Source organism: Anguilla anguilla, chromosome 6 (genome assembly GCF_013347855.1).
Source record: "Anguilla anguilla isolate fAngAng1 chromosome 6, fAngAng1.pri, whole genome shotgun sequence".
Taxonomy (NCBI): domain Eukaryota; kingdom Metazoa; phylum Chordata; class Actinopteri; order Anguilliformes; family Anguillidae; genus Anguilla; species Anguilla anguilla.
The window spans coordinates 50,982,525-51,009,256 of NC_049206.1; the positions used below are offsets into that span (position 1 = coordinate 50,982,525).

General features: G+C 43.4%; 1 protein-coding gene across 2 annotated transcripts in view; it reads left to right on the forward strand.

The window, feature by feature from the left end:
- Positions 1 to 24,482, forward strand: part of l3mbtl3 (L3MBTL histone methyl-lysine binding protein 3) — a 34,902-nt gene extending 10,420 nt beyond the window's left edge. For both annotated transcript variants that reach the window (XM_035423217.1, XM_035423218.1), the window contains exons 10-22: positions 501 to 592; positions 1,733 to 1,884; positions 5,232 to 5,308; positions 6,632 to 6,717; positions 6,820 to 6,930; positions 10,041 to 10,155; positions 11,801 to 11,903; positions 13,616 to 13,759; positions 14,229 to 14,351; positions 17,469 to 17,557; positions 21,177 to 21,331; positions 21,453 to 21,515; positions 23,136 to 24,482. In XM_035423217.1, coding sequence (XP_035279108.1) covers positions 501 to 592; positions 1,733 to 1,884; positions 5,232 to 5,308; positions 6,632 to 6,717; positions 6,820 to 6,930; positions 10,041 to 10,155; positions 11,801 to 11,903; positions 13,616 to 13,759; positions 14,229 to 14,351; positions 17,469 to 17,557; positions 21,177 to 21,331; positions 21,453 to 21,515; positions 23,136 to 23,276 — 1,451 coding nt within the window. In that variant the 3' untranslated portion in view covers positions 23,277 to 24,482. The remainder of the gene's footprint in view (positions 1 to 500; positions 593 to 1,732; positions 1,885 to 5,231; positions 5,309 to 6,631; positions 6,718 to 6,819; positions 6,931 to 10,040; positions 10,156 to 11,800; positions 11,904 to 13,615; positions 13,760 to 14,228; positions 14,352 to 17,468; positions 17,558 to 21,176; positions 21,332 to 21,452; positions 21,516 to 23,135) is intronic.
- The last annotated feature ends 2,250 nt before the right edge of the window (positions 24,483 to 26,732 follow it).

A 26,732-nucleotide genomic window follows, 5' to 3' on the forward strand; every position in this document is an offset into this window, starting at 1 on the left:
ACGTTCATGAAATTAGAGGGCTTTAAGTGGACATGCACCAAACAGTGATTGAAAGGTTGTTGTAAAATTTCGGAGCAGGAACGGAAATATTATTTGCAGAAAGTCAGTGCAAAAATAAGTGAAAATAAATGTAAAGAAATGGCGAATATTGCAGTGTGGCCCAAAATGGCACCTTGAAAATATGAGCTTTTAAAATTGCAGAAACATGCTCTATTGACAAGCATTGTGTGGGCTGGTCTCCCACGGCAACGGCAGCTGTCACACTTTCTGCTACCAGTGTATTGAATTAAAAAAAAATAGGAGCAGTTTTCCTGTTACAGACAGGGAACAGACATTCTCACTGTCAGTAAATTGTGTCTGATTTATTAAAATGTTATTAGAGCACACTGATTTCCTTCTCTAATCTGCTGGCGTAATTACGTTAAATTGAGCTTCTCAGTTTTCTAGACTGTACAGGAACAAGAAGCCTTACGCAGTTTTTGGTTTTTGAAAATACACAGGTATAAAGGAGGAGGAATTTAATTGGCCGTCCTACATTAAGCTGTGCAAGGCCCAGGCTGCCCCCAAAGCCTTGTTTGAGAGCCAGAACACGGTGAGTATGGAAGACCTGCGGCCAATCAGAATGCACCACTGTCTGCACATGTGACTTTTACTCATCAAGGATTTGTGGTTTAAACACTCCCACTGTCCTCAAACAATGAGGCTACTGACAATACATTGAGGTTCAGTGCAAGGCTATCAATTGACTTGGAATCAACAGAATTTTGTATTCAGATAACAGGAGTATAAACACCATGTGGAAATTTACTGGCTTCAGGGCAGGGTCTAAGTTCTAATGGTCATACGGTTATGAACATCATCATTGTCATCATCATCATCTCCAGCTAGGTCAAATTACTTCCATGCAACACCTATAGTTTGGTGCAGCCTACTTTGCTGTGAGGAAGCCCTAAAATTGTCAGCGGTTGGTGACATTCAGTTTTGTTCCTCTATGTGTACAATCTGTCCCTTATGATAGCTTTTGTAAAACCCTACCTACTGTGTAATTTACTCAGGGATGCATAGCTGGACAGTGTATCTGCTTTCAAATGTTACACGTTCTGTGGGGAACTGGGCTTATAAGTAGTCGGTTATGGGATTGTATCGTATTTGGGAAAGTTCCGGGCACTATCCCTAATATCCCTTAAATATCCACGCAGATTAATGGATAATCATAATAGTTGTAGTAAATAATCACCCTTGATAAGGGCGTCAGTTAATATTGATAATTATGATAATAACTGGGACAAATAACTCATCGGACACAAGCAGCACACAACACGTATTAACACTGTAAAATTGTTGAGTACCCTGAGAAACACAGTTTGTTCTTAAATTAATTGAGCTCTGTCCCCAAATTCCTTTCCTGGGACGTTCATTCTGATTCATTGGTTGTATTGCCCTGCCAAAATATATCACTGTTTAGGGATTAATTTCTCAGAATCACTTCAAATATCTGAATATCTGAATCGGCTTATGCACAATAGTACAATTAGCTAATATGGTGTCACTTTTCTTTTAGATTACCATTTGAAAATAACGATACTGTACTGATTTGAATTGGGCCATTTGGGTGTGTATGGATATTGTTTGTTGTGTTGAAAAAGGCACATCCACACGAGAATCACAGCGGTTCTTTTCTGCCACTGAGTTCTGTCACTGAAATAATAATTAGCCCGCTTTTCTGTTCCAGACTTTCACCCCTTCAGGATTCCGAATCGGAATGAAGCTGGAAGCCATTGACAAGAAAAACCCCACTTTTATCTGCGTTGCCACAGTAACAGACATGGTGGATAGCCGATTCCTGGTGCACTTTGATAACTGGGATGAGAGCTATGACTACTGGTAAAGTTGTCCTTTGGCTTATTTCAGCTGTGTTTTTCTCAGCAGAATCTGTTTAGAGAAAAGGCCAATTAATGAATATCTTTTATTATTCAGCCTCAACTCTGAAAATCGCAATTATATAGAATGACAGACTAGCTAATGTAAGGAAAAACTCATAATGAGAAATCACAAATACATACGCAGTATTAATATACATTTATTTATTAACGTGCCAGTTTGCAGTTCATAATTTATGTCGCCTTTAATATTTTTTACTTTGTTGATACTTTGGTCAGTCAGGGATATTATAAACTGATGTGTGACGTATTCTTAGGATTGAAACCAAAAGGCTGAAATGGTATTTCTCTTTCTTTTCTGTCTTATTTCTCACTGACTGTTCTTCCTCATCTCATTCTTGCAAATCTGGCCTGCTGATTGTACAAAAAAACAAGGCCTGTAGATGTGTGGAAAAGTACTTGATGTTGGCAGCGGTCCAAGACCACGCCCAGTTCAGCTGCCAGACCTGTTTCTCAGACAGCGTTCAGTCGTGTATTCAAGTTACTTAGATTCATTTATCCAGCACGATCTGCACGTGTGCCAACGGTCTCTTATTGACATCGTAGCTGGGGCCATGCCCAGTCATGCTCAATGGAGACAGAAAACATGAACTTGGTATGTCTTTGTACCATCTCACTTTAAGAAACTCAGGTCACTATATTTACTGCTCATAGCGTCAGTCATTTTCTACCCATGTCAAAAGCCACGCCCACTGGAACTGCCAGATATGGTTTCCACACTTGTGAAAAGCTTTTGGCAGCAGTTAGTTTTTCACCTCTCATTAAGCTGGTGTGGCCTGTAGATAAGCAGAAGCTTTGGGTCATTCCACCAGATCCATGGCCAAGCCAAGCCACACCACATGCAAATAGTGAATTGTACTGCTATTTCTGTGCTATCTACATTCTTAAAGCATTCACTTGGTTAAACAATATCTCAAACTATCTCCGGGTGTGGTTCAGTCATTTGGCTTGTTAGCAGACTGTAGTTTTTAGTTTGCTATCACTGATGGCGTTGTGAGCTTGTTTGCATGTAATAATGGATGTGGAACACAAGATGGCACTGATTGATTAGGCTAAATTCAAATGGCACAGTTATTTGCGAAATAAAATTGACGAGATGAACTGTGCAGGTTTGGATGGTGTAGCAGCAGCACCAGAAAATCTTACATTTGTCAAACTAAAATAGAAAAAAGGGGGGAATGTCCTCCCCAATAAGTATCAGAGTTCCAGTTACCAGTCATTTCCCTACAGCTGAGATAAATGGCTGGTGAATCCCCTTTGTTCTGCTGCATTTTTCAAGGGCTGTTCACAGGGAATTGGTAGAACTTCAGTTCTTAGCGGACCTGTCTGAGGTATGAAGGATGGTGCATGAAGTTTAAATGGGGCGGGAGTGCTCCTCTCAGCTGAATTATGCATGTTTCATGAATAAATGAGCCGGGGGGGGGGGGGGACCTGGGGCGACTCTGTGAACGGCATCACCCAGGGAGGCCCCCGCTCCAGCCTCGGTGTCAGTACGGTTCAACGTCACCGGGCCACGGGGTTTACAACACCGACGGGCGACTGGGCCTCGGGCTAGAACGCATTTAAATTACACAGCCCCCCATGCTGGGTTCAGCGGTCACTGCGAGCCGCAGAGGCTAGCTTGATAGCAGCCCTCGGACAGCAGTGCCGACCGTAGCGACTCCTTCGGTGCCTGTCAGAGGAAACGGACTCGGTAACAACCTTTAAACAGCATTACAGACTCCGCTAGTTGAACGCTTTTTAGGGCAGAGGTCAGTAGAGCGGTTCCCGACCTTGCTGTGGGAGGAGCACCGTTTAACCACTGGATAAGGCTGATCTTAAACTGCTGCTGATGAAGGCGTATTGTTCTCCTGGTGGATTACATCCACTAAACAAGTTGATTTTCATGCTTATTCGAGCAAATGGACTTCTGCAGTTCTGGGTGAAAAAGGTTCCAATTTTTTTTTTCAGGCTGCAATGATAATAACCCATAGACAAATGTACCGGTAAAAGAGACTAATGCAGTAATACCTACTAAACAATTTCAGCTACTAGAATCTGACCCTATAATAATCACTGACCTATGTTACCATCCAGATGTAAACTCAGTAGTACCAACTTAACAATGGTACTGAACAGTGACTTTGTAATAGCCAGTAAATTGCAAGATCACTGACCTGATACTGAATCAGTAGTTGCTCCTATCATAATTTCTTACCATTTTGTCTAGCTTATTAATAGCCTCTAAATAACATGGAAGATTTAGACAACACAAATTATGTTACTGACTCTAATCGAGCCCCTAGTCCTGATACTAACCACAGGCTCAGTGACTGCTAAAATCCTGGCTGGCTAATATAATAACTAGTGACTAATGTTACAAACACCCAATTGTTTCTGATATTATGAATGAATGAGTAATAACCAATGAATGGAATTACTGATCATAGCAACTCCACCCAAACCTCTTAACAGCAGTGTGCGGAGTGAGGAACTATGGGGAATGCCTCAATGTCAGTCCTAACAGGATTACAAACCTTGTTTCTCAATTGCAACTCAGAAACATTGCTAATTAGACTTAATAACAAACATGAAAATGTTGCAGTTCTAGTGGCTGGCTCAGTGACTCCTGAACCACATCACAGAGCTCAGTGACTCAACAGAAACCCAGAAATAACAGAATGACGAGCCCTGAACATTGTTATCGGATTAACGGTCACATTGAAACTGCCAGACCAGCGAGCGCTCGCATGTGAACGACAGACACTCTCATCCCATCAGTGTCATGTTTAATTTCACTCTTTGTTTTATAACTTGACGAGGGGGGGGGGGTGGGCGGGCGGGGGGGGGGGGGCGACGGTGAGGGGGGGCTTCTTCGCGTGCGCAGGCACTACAGCGGAATCCCCCTAAGCCTCTGACGCAGTAGTGGGGGCCGTCGATTCTAGCAAAACAAATCTTTTCCTAATTGGGCCCGTAAGCTTAATGCCAGGAGTCTTCCTGTAGTAGGTTAGCGTTAGCTGCGCCCTCACAAAAAAATATAATGTGAAAATTGTTATTATTGACTAGTGTATTGTGCTTCAATTATGATATGGTCCTTGTGCACATTGGTGTGTGCAGAAGGCTGTTTTTCAAGGGATTGCATTGACGTTTGTATGAAATTAGCTGCTTTTTACGTTTGATGTATATTTGTTGTTGACCAGTGTGTTGAGTGATCTGAAGCTGATGTGTGAGTGGTGAGGTGCGCTCTGTCGATATGACCACAGCCCTGCCCATTCTAGGGTCTTATTGTAGTCTCTCTGTGTTCCTCTGTAGGTGTGACGCCACAGGTCCCTACATTCATCCGGTTGGCTGGTGTCAGGAGAATGGCAAGACCCTCACAACCCCCCCAGGTCAGTCTAAAACACCCATACACACCCCCGACCAGTCTAGAACAACTGCGCACAAGATGACTCTAAGATCAGTCTAAAATGCCCGCCCACATACACACATGCAAACACCTGCTTATGAGCCTTCCAGATGAGTCTAAGAACCGAAAATCTCCCAAATGTCAGCTCAATGAAAGGTCGCCCTCCTACTAACTCTGCTGCCGCTGTAATTAGCATCCGTTATCCGCTTGGCTAACCCCCTATCCATGGTCACCTTAGCTTGCATTAACACCTTCTGTTTTGCTGATATTCGATGTTGATATTTGCGTGTTAAGATATTTGTGTGTTTTTGACAAAGAACGATGTTCCATTTTCGATTCAAAATCGGAATTAATTAGTCACGAGTACGGTCTGCTCGCCATCAGCCGTACCCAGCCGGTGGTTCTGTGACCGAATTAACGGTTCCTTTCGCTCTTAGCTTCGCTGAGGGTTTCACTGCTTGAGGACCAGGGCGGTCTGCATTCTGCATTCTGCCCTTGTTTATTCACGCCGGTCGCCCTGCTGTAAATTTGCATAGAGAACGGCCGGGCGCGGTCGCCGGGGGGATTTAGTGTTTATTATGGTTTCCACGTAAAGCCGCTGTCATCCCGCCGGCTTGACGAATCGCATCGCGGAGAGGCAGCTGGGATAGGATCCGGCGCTCCAATAACGCTGACTTTTAAACGGAATCCAGTGTGGGTATCGCCTCAATTATTACATTACTCTCTCGCGGATTGCATTGTTTGTCTGACTACAAACGGGGTGGAATGGAAATGGCGTTTCGACTGAGGGCTCGGAGCCCGTGTGTGAATTAGATGCTGTTCTAATGCATTTCATAAGCTTCGAATGCGGTGTAACAATGTGAAGGAAGGGCAAATGCAACGGTGTGGGCTAGCTCACGAGCTAGTTTCCCTGAGACAACAACAACAACAACCATCCTAACATTTAATAACTGAGAAAGTATTTCTTTATGATAGTAAGTTACTCTCCCAGAAGACAAAAATGAACTCTTTCCTACACCCTTAGGCAACGGCAGCATTTATGTGTGTGTGTGTGTGTGTGTATGTGTGTTTCAGTGATGAAGTCCTTCTATCACAGTGAACATCTTTGTGATGAAAACTTGGCTGCATTTGGTTGAAAAGTGAAAGTTTTCTTGCCAACTAGGCCATAGCCCGGCTATATTCGGGTAACCCTGAGCTATATCGGAGTTAACCTGCTTCTTTTATGTCAAAAATCTCTCAACCTAGATTTCCACCCCTCTAGACATCTAGCTTTCAGCTTTTGCTCACTGGCGTCGTTGCTCTACAGGTTACCCGGATTCAAAGAATTTTTCCTGGGAAAGATACCTGGAGGAAACCAGCTCTTTGCCAGCCCCCGCGAGGGCCTTCAAATCGGTGAGCACGTCATGGCTTCTGACTGATCCCAGTGGATCAGCCAGCAGGATCAGCAGTGTGTGATAACTGTTCCCTCCCCCCCCCCCCTCCATTCCCCTACAGAAACCCCCCCACAGCTTCCAGAGGCACATGAAGCTGGAGGCGGTGGACAGGAGGAACCCGATGCTGGTCCGGGTCGTCACCGCGGTGGACACCGAGGACCACAGAATCAAGGTGAGGCCCTGTCAGCAATCGAAAACTGCATCGCATCGGCACGCAAAGCGGCCGTCTGCGTCGCTATGTGTGGCAGCGATGCTATTGATTAATTTGACTGGCTGTTGCTCGATCTAGTCTTGGCTGATGCAATAACTGTTTTTTTTTTTTTTTTTTGCTTGCAGTTGCAATATGTTCTCTAATGGTTGGTCTGGCAGTGGGCCTGTCCCCTTTGATTAAAAAAATGTGAATAGATATGCTCAGCCGCTAATAAAAAAGCACATGTACTCAACACTTGTATAACCGAGGGACTAAAATCAATGGCATTAAAGGAGGTGTTTATTTACAACATTTACACTTGCATCTGTCTTTAAAACTGAAAGTGTCAGGTCAAAGAACCTGAAAATGTATCCCGACTTTCGTGTCAACCTGACCAGTCCTACAAGTGCTCTTAACATAATCACTAGGGGGAAAATAGTTATGATTATAATGTTTTTTTTCTGTGCTGTAATATTGTGGTTTGACAGCTTCCGTTTTGAGAATTCTGACTGCATGTGTTTCGTGGAAATGGAAGGGCTGGCCTTGTGCAGTACTGGAAAATAACAGTTTGCTATTCATTCATTGGAAATACGCATTCAGGTTTGGGCATTGATAATAAATGCTACTTGAGAATTTTTTTTGAATATTCATCATTAGCAGCATTGAATTTATTCCATTGATGGAAGAAATGATTGTGTTTTCTTGTCAATTATGTTTTTGTTGTTAATATCAGGTGGTTTTTCAGTGTCATCAGTTTCTTCAAGGGATAGTTTAGGCAAAATAGTTTCTGATGAATTGTCAGCTTTGCAATGGCAGGTTAATGGTCCGATCAAAAACATACACCAAAACTGAAATATCAAAAAAACCCAGTAAGTGAACTATATTGCTTTAAACTGGATTTTCAGTACTTATTAATTTATGGGTGAAAATGCTTGTGACAGCCTCCAGAGGGCAGCGGTGTCACATCACATTTGCACAAGGCAGCTAGGCGCATAGTCTGCTCTTGGCTTCTTCAGCCTGTCCAACATGAACACTGTCTGTTCCCACAGTGCCCTCAGTGTCTGATTTGATGGCAAAGTCGTGTTCCGATGCCTCCTCTCCTCTTTTGTGCCTCTATTATTCAACACGATGCTTCCAGCTGCCTCTCTCTAGCAGAACACACCTCCAGCCATTAAGTGCTCACTGTCCTGCAGCTCGGTTTTCCCCTCCATCCTCCGACACACAGGCCCACACGCACAGATGCACACACGCGCACAGCCACACATGCACACACCCACACACACACACGCAAGCATGCACGCTCAGACCCTCCAGCTTTTTTTTTCCCTCCTTCAGCTTTATTTTCTGAAGGCACAGTCGCTCCTGTTACTTACACAGGCACACACACGCGTGTGCACACACACACACATCCACACACACATGCACAGACCCTCTAGCTTTTTCTTATTTATTCTCCTTTAGCTTTATTTTCTGAAGGCATACCCGCTCCTGTTATTAACACAGGCACGCACACACGCACACACACACAGGCATGCACTGATGCATACACACACGGACGCGCACACATCACAAAAGCCACTCGAGCATTTAAACTGTCTCAGCGCTTCGCCCGGAGTATTAACATCATTCCACTCTAGCTTCCCTCATCACTGAAGGCATCCCCCGTCTAAAAAAAAAAAAAGATGTCTTCATGTTTCACTGGCTCTGTCTTCACTTCCTCCCAGCTGACTATGGAGGCAGCTGCAAATGAGAGGCCTTTGCTTTCGAGAGCGTTCCGCCATCCCAGAGTTCCCTGGGGGCATACCCATTTCCTCTCCGTCTCTCTGAGTGGCTAGCCTCGTGTTCACCGAAAGGATGGGTTTTGCTTTAGAGGGGGAACGGCACGCGTCCTGTTCGCGGTCAGCGAGGAGAGTGGTCAGAGGAACCGTTGTTGACTCGAAACAAACAGCTGAGCGATTCCTTTTCCATAAACATCACGCTACCAGGGCTTCCAATATCCTGTCGCCGGGAGGCTGAGTTTGATTAGCACAGTCTTTACTGCCTGTGAGCAGGACTGCGTTAGCCCGTGCTTGCACAGAGCAGAAAAAACGGTTTAAACATTGTACCCTAACTTGTCTATGAACTCAGGGTTCTCTTACCATTGGTTCTGTGTGTCACTCTTACTGTGCTCACTGCCACACACCACAGATGAAATCCCTATTAAATACCAACATCACCACGGGTCTTTTCTCTTTGTTTTAACTGCTTCAGAGTGGATTGGATTGCTTTTGATCTTGTTGCATAGTAGCAGTGTAACCAGCCACTGTCAGTTATGTGTAGTGATGTGTGTGGAGTGCACTGGGATGTGCTATCATGGGAGGCATGGCAAGCACCGCCTACCTTGTAGCGAAAATCCAGCCAAAAAGAAATTATTATTGGCAATGGATGTTCACCAGCCTTTATGTTTACAGTACATTTTCTACACATTGTGCGAATGTTGATGATATAAAATCCATTGACATGCAGTGAGATGTGTGTTTTGGCGGGCACTGGATAGGACATTCCCTACGGCTGCCGTCAATTTTTTCCACAGGATCTTTTTTTCCATTACTTATATCTTGACTCTTATTGGTATTCAGTGGTATTAGTGCCTTTGCATTCTACTGAATTTCTTGGCTTCACATTAAATCAGTAAATGTGGCCTTGGAGCCAGAGAGTCAGCAATCCTATAGAGCATCGCTCCATTCCGTTTATGAACATCTTTATTTAAATAGCAATTAATGAAATGTAAGCATTTTTTAAAGCTTTTCCCCCCTTTTATCCTCAGTTTGGAGATGACTAGACACAGTCATCCCCGGCAGACTGAACCCCCAGCCCCCCACCCCATTCCTGGGTGATGCTGGCGTCAATTAAGCAAATTTTGAAGCAAATTTAACTGTATCTTTGCTTCGCGTTCTCCCCCCCCCCCATCCCCCCCCCACCCCCGGGCATGTTCCCTTTAATACTGTGTGCGCTGAGACGGACGAGGGCAGCGATGGCGATGTCGTGCCGCTCGCCGTTGCCACGGCAGAGTTAGCGCCCGCGGTCACGCTCTCGTTCCCCGATTTTCGCAGATCCACTTTGACGGCTGGACCGACGAGTACGACTACTGGGTGGACACGGACAGCCCGGACATCCACCCCGCCGGCTGGTGCGCCAAGACGGGACACCCCCTCCAGCCCCCCATCAGTGAGTACGAGCCACCGCGAGCGGTCGTGCGCCAAGGCCCTCGGTCACGTGACGACCCCCCCCCCACCCCGTCTCCGAGCTCAGCCAGAGCGGTTCCGTTCTCCGCTCTCGTTTTATCGACCCGACTGCTGTTATTTACCCGTCCCCTTCGAATGGGAGGGGTTCAGAAACAGACAGCTCCGTCTCCTCATTGATTTCGTCAGGCTCCTGAGCCATTGTAGAAGAAGAAGAAGCCCTGTACTGCTAAAGGGCAAATCGCTCAAAAAGAGATGTTGATTTCCAAAGCTCTGTTTTTTTTTTTACTGGTCAATACCCTGGAAAGTGAACAATGAACTTTCCCCGTGCTGCTCGTCTCGCTGAATTCTCCCTGCATCATGGTGTCCATGGTAACGCAGGGGACTGGATTTAAGCGGTCTGCCACTGGGCTGGAGTGGTGTCGTCGGGGTGAGGGAGAACTCGAACTGGTGTCCATCACCGCCCTCAAAGAAGAAAAAATAACTCTGCTTCTGCTCTGCATGACATTTATTTATTTGTTTATCTAAATCTATTTTTGAATATGGCATTTTCAGTTATTCCTTAAAAGACAAAAGGTGAACTATATCTATACAAGAAATGTAGGTGTACACAGTGCTGTGTCGATGCATATACACAAGTTATGTCCATGCATATTTGCATGTATTTGCATACGTACAATCCCTCTTGCAAATTTTCGATAATCAGCATTGACACTTGTGGTTACTTAATAAAGCTGTGCAAGAGGATCATCGCCTGAGGACTTGCAGCTTCTGCCAAATTTAGCACTCAGTCATACTCCAGTGAGCAATCACTGTGTACAGCAGCCTTTCAGCATGAGTCTCCGCCTTCTTACGTCAGCCGTTTGACGGGCTCGTCTCTTCTGTTCCGCCCCTCGTTGTGCCACTTGTAACTGCTAACAAGGTATCTGCTAGCACATGCTAAACACCACTCAAGTGCTGCAGTGCATTGTAAGCAGCCGTAACCGCGAGCAACATCTCAGTCGCAAATAAGCACGTCCAACAAGCGTGCAGTTTAAACCAGGCCTTCTGAGTTCTGAGTCATGTACCTGAACGCTATCCAGAATGTATTGAAGTACACAGCTATGCGACTGATGTATTATTAACTGATTAAAAAAGATATTTTTATCTCAGTGGGACTCGCCGAGATAAATAATGGATAGAGAAAATAAAAAATAGAGGGCCGGTCTCGCATGCTTTGCGGCGCTGAAAATAGTAGCACACATCAAAGCGAACTTTATCAATACTCTTCCCAGAAGGAATTTCTATTTGATGCTACCAGTTCAAATTATGACAAAGAAGAGAGTGGCAAGGGATGGATTTTTTTGTATTTTGCCTTTGCAGCATATTATATATTATTTATGAAAATATTAAATTAATAGGACATGCATATAACTGTTCCTTTAAATATTGATGACCTCTTTTGTGAAAAATATCACTACATTTGCGTTAGCGAATGCACACATTTAAAGGCACTCTACTGAAATGGAGTACATTTTTGTGCTTTCTGCATACTACGTACTCATGCTCATTGTGATAGTATGCACTACAAAGTGCACACGCCGTTGCATTGCTGTTTCTGTGAGCGCTTTGTTCCCTGTTTTCCGACCCAGGTCCCCAGGATATGTTTGAGTCCTCAGAGCAAGGGGGCTGCCCCACGCCAGGCTGTAAAGGTGTAGGACACATCAAAGGGGCCCGCTACTCCGGTCACCACAGGTATCCACCCCCCCACCACCACCACCACCACCACCACCGTATGTGTCTTTTAATGGAGAGGTTACACACAATGACATCACTTTGAGAATGATTTGCCCTAATATGCTAATTAAGCTGATATCGCTGAAAAGATCGTTTGTCGTGCGGACAATGTTAAGTTCGCTGCCTTCGCATCAAGCTGCTATGTATTCGCCCCTGAGGCATTGGAGTTTATAATAATCGCGTTTGAAAAGGAAGCACGCTCTTTATTGCGGCCTGAATGCATTATAGCAGATTGAACGAGATGATCCACACATGAATGCAGCGGAGTTGGCCCGGGGAGAGCACGGCAAGGCCGCAGTTGGCTGGGCGTCTTTCGAGGGGACGTACCGACAGCGTCGAGGGAGGCAGCCTGAGATCAGTATTCCTCACACGGTCTCCGGCTCCTCCCCTCCAGACTCGACTCCGCGCTCCCAATTATTCAGCGTTTTTCCCTCAAGAGCAGTTTCTCGCTGACACGAGCGGGAAGTCTTCGGGGCGTGCGCAACGAGTTCACAATTTTCAGGAAAGCAAATGTGCGATATGCATGAAAACTTGGCGGCTCAAAACTAGATGAACTGGCATGTACGAATGCGCAGGAAATGCATTATTCAGGTATTCGAGCCGTGACCAGGAACGTTCGACTATTGCCGAGACTCAAACGTTTTTTCCTTTACAAAATATGAACACCTGTGCTGCTGATTTGCTAACTGGCGATGTCGGATATTGGGTTGGAAGTTCGGATTCGTGATTCTTTCATACACGGTTGGCTCAGCTGAGCGGATTTGAAAGTTAGCGAGTTGCATCCTCAAAGACATTTTCTGTGAGGAAATGCTTCGGAAGTTGTTGAAAAGGAAAATATTTGGACAATAATAATAGTAATCCGCGATCAAAATACCTGGAAATGTCAGACAAAATGCCAGTGTAAGATTATTAACACTGTCCTGTTGTTGCATACTGTGCTTGTTGTGTTGGCATGGGTGTCAGACACTGGCAGCGGCTTCCAAATAGCAGGGCTGCAGCCTGTCATGCACCTGTCAAGTCGGGCGGTCTGATGAATTGTCAACAATGAGCCTTTTTCATTATTTCATTGCTTGTTCGCGCACACGTTAACGGGCTGTGTGGGGACTGCAGTCGCAAACACTGGCAAAGATCCCTCGTTATGCTAATAGTGTGTGACAGTGGCCAGCGCTGAGCGAGGTACGGTTGAAAGGACAGAGCGAGGGACGGAACGGTCCCCACGTTCCATTCTCGGTCTCGTAAGCAAGAGATATGACTGTCTGGCGGTTATGTTTGCTTTCATTCATCTGTGAATGCAGAGTGGTTTATATGGAATTTGTTTGTACCAGCATTTCCCCCCTAGTAAAACACAATACACTTGTAATTCACAATAACAATACACTTGTAATTCGCAGTAACCTAATTTACGTCCAGAGGTAGACGCACGCTAATATTATCGGCTTCCTGAAATACTTTTATTTGTTTTCAGTGATTTATCCTCGGTGTAATACGCACTTGGTGCTGCTGCTTCCTGTGTTCTCTCGACCAGGCAAGGATAAGTGGGTATTTCCTGTGTTGTTATGGAGACAGCTCAGCATGGCATTTGGTCCCACAAACAAGTTTTGCAGGCGGCTATACGAGATTTTGCTCTTTTTTTCTCTTTTACCTGACATCTATGGTTCCTTTGATTTCAGTGCTGTAGGATGCCCGTACTCTGACATCAACATCAACAAGGACTCGGTTCTGCCGGACCGGCTCAGCGGGGAGATGCCGGGATCAGGTCCATCCAGAACCAGGAGAGGGGAACCAAACCCTGAAATGGCTGCTTTCTCAGTCCAGTAAGCCCACATATAAGGCAGTATCCCAGGATATGCTAGGTGCTAGTTCATGATAAAATATTCAACGGAGAAATGTAAGGGTTATATATAGCTGTATATATATCCAGAAAGACACGATTTAAAGGAATATACTTTGTGGTAGTTTTCAATAAAATATTAAATCCAGAAAAAATGATATATATTCATTAATATATTCATTTTTGCAGTATTTACATGGCCCATTCTAATTTGTTTATTAGTTTCTTTTCCATATTTATCTTTATTTAGAAAGATATTTAGTGTTATTTTTTCAAAATATGGTGTGTCAATATGTGGTTTTGCATACTTGAACAACTTACCAACAAGTTGGCTTTTTGAAATTGGGACAGATATGATGCATTCATTGCACTACCTGAATTCCCTGTGGTTCAGTGTTCTAAATTTGCCATTGAGGTGAATAGCAACTTTATTTCTTCTCCCCATTTCTCAGAAAACCTTTAACCTCAAACCACAATCACGTGGAAAAGCCATCTGGGGCGGACAAATCCATCACGGGAGAGGGTAGCGGTGAGCCTCTCCTCAAGAAACCTCCCGTCACTGAGACCAAAAGGAGGTCAGTGTGCTCATATGTCCGTTTGTATCTCCTGAGGATCCCAAACTAACCTGTTTGAGAACCTGTGCGTTAGCCTAGCGTTCCTGGTGCTAGTCGGTGTGCTAGTCTGTTTGCAGATCCGTCTTCCGCTGGTCATGCCAGCAATTGCCAGTACCAGACTGCGACTGATGCATAAATATGTGTTCTGTAAATAATACCTTCTGTACAGCTTTTGTGTTCAAAAATGACTGCTAATATTAAAGCCTTCATTTTGCGGTTGGGGAAAAAACACCCCCATTTCACAAAGGTTCCAATCCGTTATCATTGAGGCAGTGTCTCAAAATTGGTCGTGATATAAACCTCCGTCAAAAGAGAAATAAGTGATTTCCCACATTGAGTGAGGGATTGAGGTCCCAGAAGTCATTGCAAATGTTCATTTCAGTCATATGACTAAACCTTGTAGCAGTGTTTGTCTCAGACTGACTGTTTTTGCAGCGCTGACGTGCTTGTGTTTCAGAAAGCTAACAGAACATGCAAGGTTTAATTAGAATAACAGCTAATCCACGAGGCAATGTAGCCCCAAATTCATAAACCCCTATTTGCATAGCGAAATGACCTACAAACCATCGCGAACGACTGCACCAGTCATGCCTGCCAAACAGGAGGCGGTAATCTTGTTCCTTTTTGACGTTATGTGCAAAAAGCCTCCAAAAAAAACCAAAGCAAGATGAGGCATCGCCAAATCATCTCCTCACTGCTTGGATAGAAGAAGAAAAAATGAACAGATTTAAAGCTGGGTAACATTGGTTGTTTCTATTGAAATCTTGCTGTAAATATTTGCATTCGTTAACAGTGGTATTCAGAGTAGTAATAGCCAACACAACCACACCATAAATTGTTACTTTAAAGGCATTCAATGTTTGTGCCTTACTGTTTATGTGCTTTGTTTTCATTTGGTTCCTGACTCCTGATGATGTCAATGTGAACACTGCTTGTCTGCCAATTTATGCAGGTCTAGTATCTCCAAAATGAGCAATTATTCTGCGTGACACATGGGGTAGTCATACTGTTCACTCAGAAGTGTTGGGGCAGGGGTGTCTGATTGAAAGTAATTGTAAGGTACGATGTGACATTTTCTATGACTCAGTTCCCCCTTCATTCCCTCTGGCTCTGGATTGAATGCCTGGCGTTATCACGCCATGTTGCCAAATGATAGACTTTAGTGCGGGCTTAAGGATAAACCTTTCAGATATGCACTATAGCTGGTGTGTTAGTCTGTGTTCTCTTATTAATGTCTTCCATTCCCAGTGTTATACTGTAGCTTGTTGGTGAATCTGTGATCTATTAGTAATGCCTTCTGTTCAAAGTGCTGCAAGTGCTGGTCTGTCGGTCGTGGGTGAATCTGTGCTCCTTTTGCAATGTCTACCAAGTGTTGGGCTGCCTTCTGTATGCAGAGATCTGTGTTCCTCTTTGTCCCCAGCTCCCCCCCACACACACACGCTCAAGGTAGTTAATCTAAACCGGGCCTCATGATATGTCACTCACAGATGAGAGCGCAGACTGGAGATTATTGTGGTTCTCATCCTTTGCCGAGGCACAGGGCTAATTAAGAGCTTTTTCTAGCGCCCCTTCTGTCAAACTGTCAGCTGCCCCAGCTGGGAATTAGCCGCACACTGTTTAATCAAATTCTGTCAAAAGGATTGCTGCTCCATTAGATAATTGTTTTAGCTAAATGGCGCCGCACTGTGAAAATACATCCCAGCAAGCAGCTCCACGTCAATGGTACGTGAGGGGCAGGCGTTATTCGGGTTGTGTAACTGTTGTTCCTTTTAGGCCGCACTAAAATACAATGCGCCCGATAACAAATTGTTGCTGCACTAATTGAATACTGGAGCTGCGTGTTTTTCGTTATGTCAGTGAATTACATCGTGATGTTTTCCTCGTGGCGAGGCAGAGCATTTCCTGTCGTTACTGGGCACTCTCTGATGTCGCTCAGTTGATTTTTGTGGAAATGATAGCGACGTAATTACGTTACATGGGGAACACGTCAAAGTAGATTTTTGTACGACGTGAAATAAGTTGCCTTTTAATTCTTTTCAGTCAATTTTGACTTAACCTTGTGTCAGTGTCTGTCTCAGACTGACTGTCCTTGGCAGCAGTGACGTGCTTGTGTTTCAGAAGCTAACAGAACAGAGCAAGATTAATTAGAAGAGCGGTTTATTCACAAGGCAATGTACCCCAAATTCATGAACCCCTATTTGCATAACGAAGTTGCTGGTCCCATGGGGCTGGTCGGGAGGTTATTTGTTTTCTGTTTGAAGGCTGTTGCCTGATTCATGTGCTGAAATAAAATTGGAAAAACATCCTGATTCAGGGGTCCTCAAACTTATCCAGAAAGGGTTGGCGTGGGTGCAGGCTTTTGTTCCAACCAGGCAGTAACACACCTGATTCTACTAATTAAGGTCCTTAGCCAACACTCTAGTGGTTGATTAGTAGAATCAGGTGTGTAACTGCTTGGCAGGAAGGAGAGCTTGCACCCACACAGGCCCTTTCTGGATAAGATTGAGGACCCCTGCATTAATGTGTTGAATAAAAACATAACGCTTTCGAATTTCTGTTCTGATTGATGATCATCAAGATTGCGAGCCCACAAAACAGACTTCCCCTTCTCTCGTTTCAAGGGTCATATCATTTATCCTCACTTTAATAATGGACTAATAGATTATTAATGAGGATAAGGGCGGTGAGGCTTGCCTGTTTGTGTCTTGGCCAACATTTTACAAAATTCTGTGACATTGACTTCCCCAATCTGCACTATAGCTCTTTTAATGACCTGCAGCAACATTGCTACGTTTCGTCTGGTTAGCCAGAGAATTAGTGCATGCTGCTCCCTCTGTGTCCCACACCCACACTCAAATAAACAAAATATAATTGCAGTAGAATGTAAGATGGTTCACTCTGTACTGAGCATTGAGCTCACAGGATTCGGTGACCGGAAAGTTCCGTTGCTGGGGCTGTGCTGGAACAAAGAATATATGCAGCATCCTGGAACTCCTCACCTGGGCCAGCGAGGGAAAGAGGGGGTACAGTGGTCTGCCTTTCGATAAAGGGGTCACTCGCTCTCTTGCTGATTCTCAGGGTCGGCCGGCCGTGCAAGCAGCGGAAGGTGGAGGTGCTGGAGGAGGAGGAGATCGAGAGCGAAGTGTCCTCCATAATGGAGAGTAAAGGTACACACCGAGCCGCCATCTTTCGCTCTTCGTTCATCGCAGTATAATAGCATGTTGCGAATGTATTATGTCTGTGGCAGGCTGTTGTTTCCAAGGCTTGGACCCATTATACATCCAAGCGTGTGATTACCCTGTTCCTCAGATAAACTGTACAGCATAAATCACTTTTTTATTATCTCATTAAGGAGTCAGAGCCTCTGTTCGGTTTTCTGTTATAATGCGATTTGAGCCACTGGAGAGGTCACTACTTGTAGCCTTTTTGTTCTATGCTGTGCCACTTGTTTGCTCTGGACACACGACTCTAACAGTGCAGGGTTTCCAGAGTTTCAGTGAAGACTGATTTACAATGGGCAAGTAAAACTGTTTCTTATCTTTATGGGGTTTTTTTTGTTTTGTTTTGTTTTGTTTTTTACGACTCTGGATAGTTTTTTTCTTTTTTTCAAGAATGGGTCATTTATTTATGCGCTGTATTTTCATCTCCTCATTTATACAGTATTTTGACTCTTTTTTAAATGAAGTAATCCAAGAATTTCCAATAAAGAGAGCTTTTTGTATGCAGGCATTTCTATTCTTTAAAGGGCCGGGTGGGAAGACGTTAATTTGAAGGGGGCATCTGAAAGGATTTCACTGATTAATTGGAAGAATGTCATAAACCGCGGACGAGGCTCATTTTCACTTCCTCTGGTGATGCGGCAGCCAGCCGGTGACCCTCTTCTTTTCTTCCTTCGCTTGGCAGTGCGTACATTCTGTACGACCCGCTGCCCGCTCAGACAACGCTTAATTACAAGAAGAGGGGGAAGAAGAAGAAGAAAAAAAAAAAAAATCCTCTCCGTTGCTAGGTGTCGTGAAATCCGGCCCTGCTCCGAGCGCGGTTCATTAGTGACCACAGGGAGACCGCGGCGCGTCGGTCGGCTGGCTGCAGATGCTAACGGCGTCCGCGCTTTGATCACTTCGCCGGCAGAGCTTCGAGCGCCCTGTTTATCCGAGTCCCTGTTTGTGGAGTCGTTTCATCTGACAGGGCTCCGCCATGTGCAGCGTCTCATAGAATCCATACGGCGGCGGATGGGGGGGGGGTGGGCGATAATGCGCTCGTTATTCTGTGCCTGATTTCCAGAGTGCTCTGTGTCCCCCCCCCCTCCCCCCCTCGCTAAAACATCCAGAGATACAGCGGCGACGAGCGGTAAAATGCTCAGGATTTGAGCACTTCCTTGTATGCGGGGGAAAATTAATGCAAATGTAATGTAAATCTCACTTATGTGGGTTTAGGCTTAGGGCAGGATCAGTGACTCTCTTGCTAAATAACTTCAGATTTTGTGTCCACAGAGCTTAATTTAAAAAATATATACCGTTTTTACTGAATATATAAAATTTATAATATAAAATGTGTAAAGAAGCCTGTTTTTTCCTTATTTGCACAGTATAGTTCATGTTAATAGTATTGTGATGTATGCATTTGTGCCTTCCTAAGAAGGTAATCGAATGAGAAGGGCCGTTAAATATGTTTTGAAATACTATGAAACAATGAAGCAGAAATCAATAGCACTATATTGTTGCACGCTGAATGAATAATGCAGTGTTCCAATGAACAGATATACTAACACAGCAGATAGATGTATGTTTATAATGAGTAAATGTATATCAGTCCGATACAGCTTTGAAACAAAGAAAATGTTAAAGAACTACACTAATTGTGTATCTAATTGCTTTCATTTCAAAACGATTTATTGCGGACGATTTAATGAAGCGAGTGTTTCCTCAAAGCCCTGAGGATGTTTGCTGAGGAGATTGAGAATATTCTGGAAAAAGGCAGCAGCCTCCTTACTTGGTTATAAAAATACTGTGGTCTTGAGGGTATTCATTGTTGAGAGAAAATAGACACCAGAGCCAATATAAATGCAATTAAAGAATCATTTTCTGGCATGGAAAAAATAATCAATAATAGTTCATGTTATCTTGACACAAGCTTAAATACAAAACATTTTTTGGATACTGTTACAGAAATCATCTTTTTGCCAACACCAATAGCAGAGATAACTGAGGCTTGTGTGGGAAAATGGTTTGTGTATCAGGTCTCCTAAGATTTACCATCAGTATCTTTTTATTTTGATATCGGCACCCAGTGTTGGGTTGAACATGTCCAATTCCCACCCTAATTTGGAATGTCCAATTAGCTGTCTGCAATCACAGTTCATGTGGACAACTGTGGTTATCCTCTGAAGCACATGGTGTTGCCATAGCAAAGATTGTGTAGGGTGGAGTAGGAGGAGGACCATTCATTTTTGGCTTTGGGTTGCAGTCCACTGGTGCCCAGTCGACCAGCAGGGGTTGCTAGAGAGCGATGAAACGTGGACTCCTAACCAACCTAACCCTCTTGTATCCTGTGCGATGCAATTGGCAGTTGTGCATCGCCTTAGGAACTACTGACTGCAGTTGGCACTGGCACTCATTCATGCACCACAGCATGTTGCCTTAACCAAATGAGCCACCCAGCACCCCCCATCAGAAGTGTTTTGAATGATTCTTTGAATTATTTCCATTTTGTGCTGCTTTTTCCTGAAGAACACATTTTTCTTATTGCAGTTTAAACAAATTTCAGTTAGCTTCCTGTCCTCTGACTTGTTCAACACTTCTCTCCCGTATTATTTCCCCATGTTTTGTTCTTCAAAATCCTTTGCGGTGCTGTTAAACAACTTCCCTTGTCACTAGCACTTATCAGAATTGAAAGATTAACACAGTGAGGTACTCGCAGCCGTGTTTCTGCCAGAAGCGAAGAACCGCTCTCCATTAACTGATTGCGGTACTCGGCGGGGATCAGGCAGCTGAACGCTCATTCCTGATCTGTTGAGCAGTCCTGGTTCCGTGGTATTTTCCACACACTGGTGTGTGATACGGCCCTCTGTATTCTCTGGTGCTCTATGCATGGCCTCTTGCTTTTGCCCCATGACCGAGGAAACTTGAGGTTTCAGTGCCCTGATGAGTCAGGCCGCCAATTTTGCAAATGGAAGCAGCTGCTTCTCTGATATGGAGTCGGTGATTACAGCAATGGATCGGAGCACTGGAAGTGACAGACTGGTGGCCTGTTGATGGTTGTGGGTCAGGGGTCCATTGGCCTGGTCTGGGAGAGCAGCGGAGTCTGCTGGTTTTCACTGTTTTTATTGCACAGTTAACTCTCCTCGCCTGATTCCATGAGCCTAAATTGACCGATTTTTATGGTGGAAGGAACAGGCCACCCTGCAGGTCTCTGAGATGAGGTTTGGGGACGCTTGTTGTTCAAGCCACTTCAGGTCACAGAGAAAGGGAATCATCCATCAACAATTCATCCAGGATTGGGCATTTACGGTGGCCTGCACTGCATAATATTTGGGACAAAGACTATTTTTTTTCTCGATTTGGCTCTGTACTGTAACAATTTTAGATTTGTAATAGAAGTTTTTTTTTTATTAAAGGGTATTGCAGGTCAGAGCCCAGATATATTTCGGTTTTACCATGTACTGGCACTTTTTATACATAGCCCCCAATGTATGTATACATGTATGATATATGTTCTATAAATAAAAAATTATTTTTCTGTTTTTTGTATTTTCGTCTTGACCGATGCTGTGGCCGTGCGCGTGCTCAGAGCTGTCCTTGCAGCAGGCTCTGCACCAGTCGGTGTTCATGCCCTGCACCTCGCCCTCCCCGAGCGCGCCCTTCTGCTGGGACCAGCACAGCAAGCTGCTGCCCTCCGTGGCCGGCATCACCGCCAGCAAAGTGGCCGGGTGGAGCGTGGAGGAGGTACGTAGCCTCGCGCGTTTATCCAGCGGCCTCCGAAGCGAGAGCTCGCCTGGTAAAAAAAATTCACCCACGATTCCCACGTCTGGGCTCTGACCTATCACGTCGTTCGTGTCTTCATCAGGTGACCGCGTTCATCCAGGGTCTCCCGGGCTGCAAGGATCAGGTGCGGATGTTCAGAGAAGAGGTAAGCCTTCGGATACGTGACCGTACACATGAATGAGTTAAAAGAAAAAAGTTCCAAGGCAGTCATGTGGATGTCAAAAGGCCTTTATTGTATGGGCTAGAACATGTTAAGAAGCTGGCGACCAATGCATTGCGGCTAAACAGCCTTTGCAGTAAAGCCTTTTTAACATTGACATGATTGCCTTGGAACTTTTTTCTTTTTACTCATTTTCAGAACCTCTGCTTCCAATTAGCTCCAGTGGCTGTAAGCTTTGACACCCTCAAAGCGCATCTAGTACTTTTCCTTTTCTAGAAGTGGGTGAATTTGGGCCTCAAACACATGGCATTTGCACCTTCCCTTATGGTATCATTTTGGTTATAAAGACCAGCTCTCTCCTTCCCACAGTTGGATCCTCTTAAATGGCAGACATCCATGTCACGCTGGTACTGAAACTGTATTTACAGCAGACCAATCTCACATGTTTACTGACCAAACAAATAATCAGATTGCAGTGGTGCGTAGGCAGGTGGGCAGGGAAACCGTGTGTGATTTCCGCGCGTTGCCTTGCATTTGAAAAAAAGAACTACAACAAAAACGTAATTGAATGAAATTAACAGGAACCCATTGAGTCCGTAGCATCTATTAATGGGCCAAGTGAAGCAGTAGCTTTAATAATTATACTGCACAGGCGTTTTCTTTTCTCTGAGCTGTTGGTTCCCTGGTGTAACAGTGTGAATTGCGTATGCCTTGCTGTGCCTGAAGAACAGAGGTCTCTGCCCCCGTCTCTCAACGTCATTCTCCACTGCAGGGTCTCCCCCTGAATTAATGGCCTGTGTTGCTCGGGGTATAATATTCTTTTTTTCGAAGCAATTAAGCTCTGATCACAAAATTATTACTTGCTAATTATTTACTGTCGCGTTGCTTGTTGGGGAATAGAAAGCTGCTGGATATATTCCGGGAACCGCACGCGCGCTTCGCCGGAGAAACACGTAAACATGCACGCACGCAAGATTTACTGTCCATTTCAGGTCCGGAATTAAATTTGAAGCTCTCTGATGTTTTAGGATTGTATGGAGATTGTGTCTAATGGGCTGTCTGTCTACGTGGGCTGAATATTGGTACCTGAGTCCCAGGCCTGTGCAAGGTCACTTTTATATCAACATGACTGATATGTGATTCATATTATCAGATTGCTTCACATGATGTGCATAATTGTCATTACTTAAGATTCTGCTGAGTGCAGTGATAATTATCAGATTGCGTCACACAATATGCATAATTATCATTACTTCAGATTCGGCTGTAGTTTGGTCAGATTCAGTTTTCATGCTATTAGTCCTTCATGTAAAGAAATCTTGCTTTGAAGTAAGTTGTCGTAGAATAAATCTCATATTACTCCCGTCATAGCTGTGGTTCATATTTGAAAGCCTTTCTTGTAGGTTTACACCTTATGAATTGAATATAGAATACTTGGGCTTCAAAAACTGGAGAACACTGCAGGTTCAGGCTCTTTAGCAGGTTGTCAATTAGAGAAAGACGGACATAATCTATTAAACCAGTGTTTATTCATGTTAACGAATGGTAAATTAGTATTTTTTTGTAATTGTGCATTTCTAATTACTCCGCTTTTCTCCATTCCAGCAAATTGACGGCGAAGCCTTTCTGCTGCTGACCCAGGTCGACCTGGTTAAAATCATGAGCATCAAACTGGGACCCGCCCTAAAGATTTACAATTCCATCCTGATGTTTAAGACTGCGGAGGACTCCTATAATGAGCTCTAACCAAACGCCAGGCACGGATCCGTATCCAGGAGGTTCCTGATTAAGGCTGAAGCACAAAGAACTCCAATCTCATGCAACTTGGAATGCATATTAATTCAAATGAATTGCACAAATGCTTTTTAAAATTGGATCCTCAGGTCCAAAAGACTCATATTAACATGCTTGAGGATCTTCCATTGAAGAACTATCATTTTTCATCTTTTTGTTGTACATTCTGTGTAATAGAAATTCGATCAATCGGGGGCAAAGTGTGTCTTGTCTACCGAAGGTGGTTGTAAATATTCTAAGGGATAGTAGAGTACGTTCCTCATCATTGTAATTTTAAATATTAAAATCCCACCCTTTTTTTTTTTGTTCCCTGTGAAATGTAATGCTGGTTTCTGTTTATTAACCCCCCATTGTAATAACTGGGTGACAGAAATCCAGACACATGACTGGATGTGCTTAAGTTCAGAGTGTAAAACCGGACCGTCATACCCACATAATGGCTTTTTTCAAACCCTATTCTGGGAATCCGGAGCGTGCTGGAAAAACAAATTATAGCCGGGAATCGAGGTGCAGTAATTCCCCGGCCGGGTAGCGGAGGCAGAGGAATAAATTCATGGAAGAGCGGTAATGTGTTTTGATCGTTGTAACCTCTCTTGGTGCAGTGCCTGCTGAGGGAACCTTTTTAGTTCCGGGAAGACGGGGGAGGATTTTCGCTTAAGAGCCGCGTGGGTCAGTCTGAATTTCGCAGCAATAGCACTACTACTTCTCGGAATTTGGGTCAAGAATAAAGGAATTCAGGCAATAAATGCTTTATGAAGCTTTCACGGTACCGTCCCCACGAGCAAGTAAAGGCCTTTCAGAGGGTGGATTTTCATTGACACTACATTCTCATCACTGATATTTTTCCTGTGTACAGAACTTTTTTTGTTTTGTGTTATAATAGTCCTCTCGAAGGTGAACACAGGTACAGTCATATTCCCTTTTCCCTCTTCCTGAAATATGAGTAACAGATGCTTAAAGAGGAAAAACGCAAATGAACTGTTCTGCCATTATTTATTTATTTAATGATGCTGTATCTCATGAAAATGAGAGAGAAAGCTATGCATATGCGTTTGATATAAAAATTGGAGGGACCTGGTAGTGTTGCTACATATGGGAGCATTGAAGCCTTTGTTCCACCGCTGTACTGATATGCTAATAAAAATGCTGATAATTGGATGATTTCTCCCACGTTTTCTCATTATTCACAACTCTTGTAGTCATGTGTACCAGTAATATATTTCCTTCACTCGGTTTCTTACCTATTGCTATCTCCACTACTGATGTGTGCAGTTGAATTTTTTTTTTTTTTTTTTTTTGTTTTGTAGTGGACTGCTCGTCAGGTTTTTTCTTCAGATGCAGAAAGGAGTCAAAGGTCATATTGATTTCATTGTGTGTGTGTATGTGTGTGTGTGTGTTTGTGTGTGTGGGTGTGAATCTGAGGCAGAGAGAGGGGGAGAAGGAAAGATCACCATACTATTTCTAAAATGGCTCTGAAACATAAAGAACAATAGCAAAATGTGCTAACATTTCAATTCTAAATCACATATTCACATTGTTGACCTAATTCTTGAATTCTGAACTGATTTTTTTATTTTGTATTTTGTCATACAGTAATTAAGCCAACCATTTTCTTCTCATGAATAACTTTTAACTAATAACTAATTTGTTTTAATCCCCTTAACTGTTAAATGTCTCTCATGTACAGCAGATTTCTGACAAGCCTTTTGATCATATTGCTTTCACTTCATGGTGCAATATCACCTGAACTGAGAAAATTAGCTGGTGTACGTGTCAGTACGGATTTCACAGGTCTATAAATGCAGTTTGGTTCCTAATTTATAAGCCTCGTAGACTGAAAGCTTTTAAGTGTAAAATATAAGGAAATACATATTTTGTCATGGAACACCACAGTTAACGCAGGCATGAATATTCATACATCCAAATTAAGTTTCCATTTGAAGTTTGCCTTACCAGAACAGTATGTCCATCTCAAACCCTGTATAATGGCTGTTATTCTCATGTGATGGGCTGAGTAAAAGGGAATAAATCGAATGCATTTTGATAGCAGTTAATTGTACGTGAGTGGCTTTTCGTCTGTGACTGTCAATGACATCCTCGAATCACTGTGGTGTACGCAGGTGGCCTTGGTTTGAATAATCATTTGTAAACTCCTGTGTAAAAAAATTAGCAAAGGGCTTTTGTTGATGGTGCCAACAAGGACACAGCTGTTTAGACATGAATCTCAATGGATATTTCACTTTCCATTTCTATGAAGCTGGCAGTCGAAGTAATGAAAGCTTCCGCTTGCCTCAACTTCGCTAGATCCAGTCGAGAGATAGTGAGCATTGTTTCATGAAGATAAATTGGCTATAAAGCTAGCGACTAAACTGACTTCAAGCTAACACTGGCACACACATATTATAATAGACAATTTTTGAACATTTATTATGTGTGGTAATGCATCCTTTCCTCCAATTTCAGGGGAGAATATTTTTCACTAAAAATTGAACACATTATTTATTTTGCGTAAGTATAAATATAGAGGAAATTATAATTTAATGTAAATATAAAGAGGGACTGAAATTGCAGCCAACAGAACAATAAGATGCGGCATGGATAATGGAAGCTGTTTTTCACATTGCATTCACAAGGCCTAAATAATGCGAAATGTGTCTTTGCAAGGACTCAGGAAGAATTCTTCTAAATGTTTATAGTTTATACATATTTCACACACACACACACACACATTTTTTAACCGGGGATAAAGTAAAAATATTCTTTGAAGTAAAAAAAAACCAAAAAAACAGGCAATTTATTTTGCCTATTACAGTGGGCCTATTGAGTTATCACTGAACTGAATGTCATGTTTTAGTCATGTTGTTCTGTTACATACAATGAATATCCCCTCCGATGCTTTCAGGCTATTCAGTAAATTGTCTCTCTTTGAAGTATTTTTTGAAACTGCAATCGAAATTTACAAATGGTAATAATTATAGTTGGATTCAGCTTGACATTAACATCAGAGAGTTTGACATTTGACAATTTTTACGTTGACATTTTATTTCTATGTCTCCAGCACAAACGCAGACACAAAATGAGAAAAAAAGACTGAGGAAAAATTAGGAAAAAGTCTGCTGCTATTGCACAATTATAAAAATGGACAATAATTATTTGGAACCAGGGGTTTAGCCAGTAAGGCTCGCATGATAATGTGTTTTCCATATCTTGCTGGATTACGTGTTCGCCGCTCAATACTCCGATCCTGCTCGGAAAAGAACCTCATATATCACTGTATTTGTCACAGCGTGAGGTATGCCATGTTTACATGACAATAGTTTTTGTTGGGCCGTCACAAACTGAATGTACATGTTGATTTATAAAAGCAGCGGGATAATCTCGAAACGTTTTTTTCGAGCAAAGCGCCAG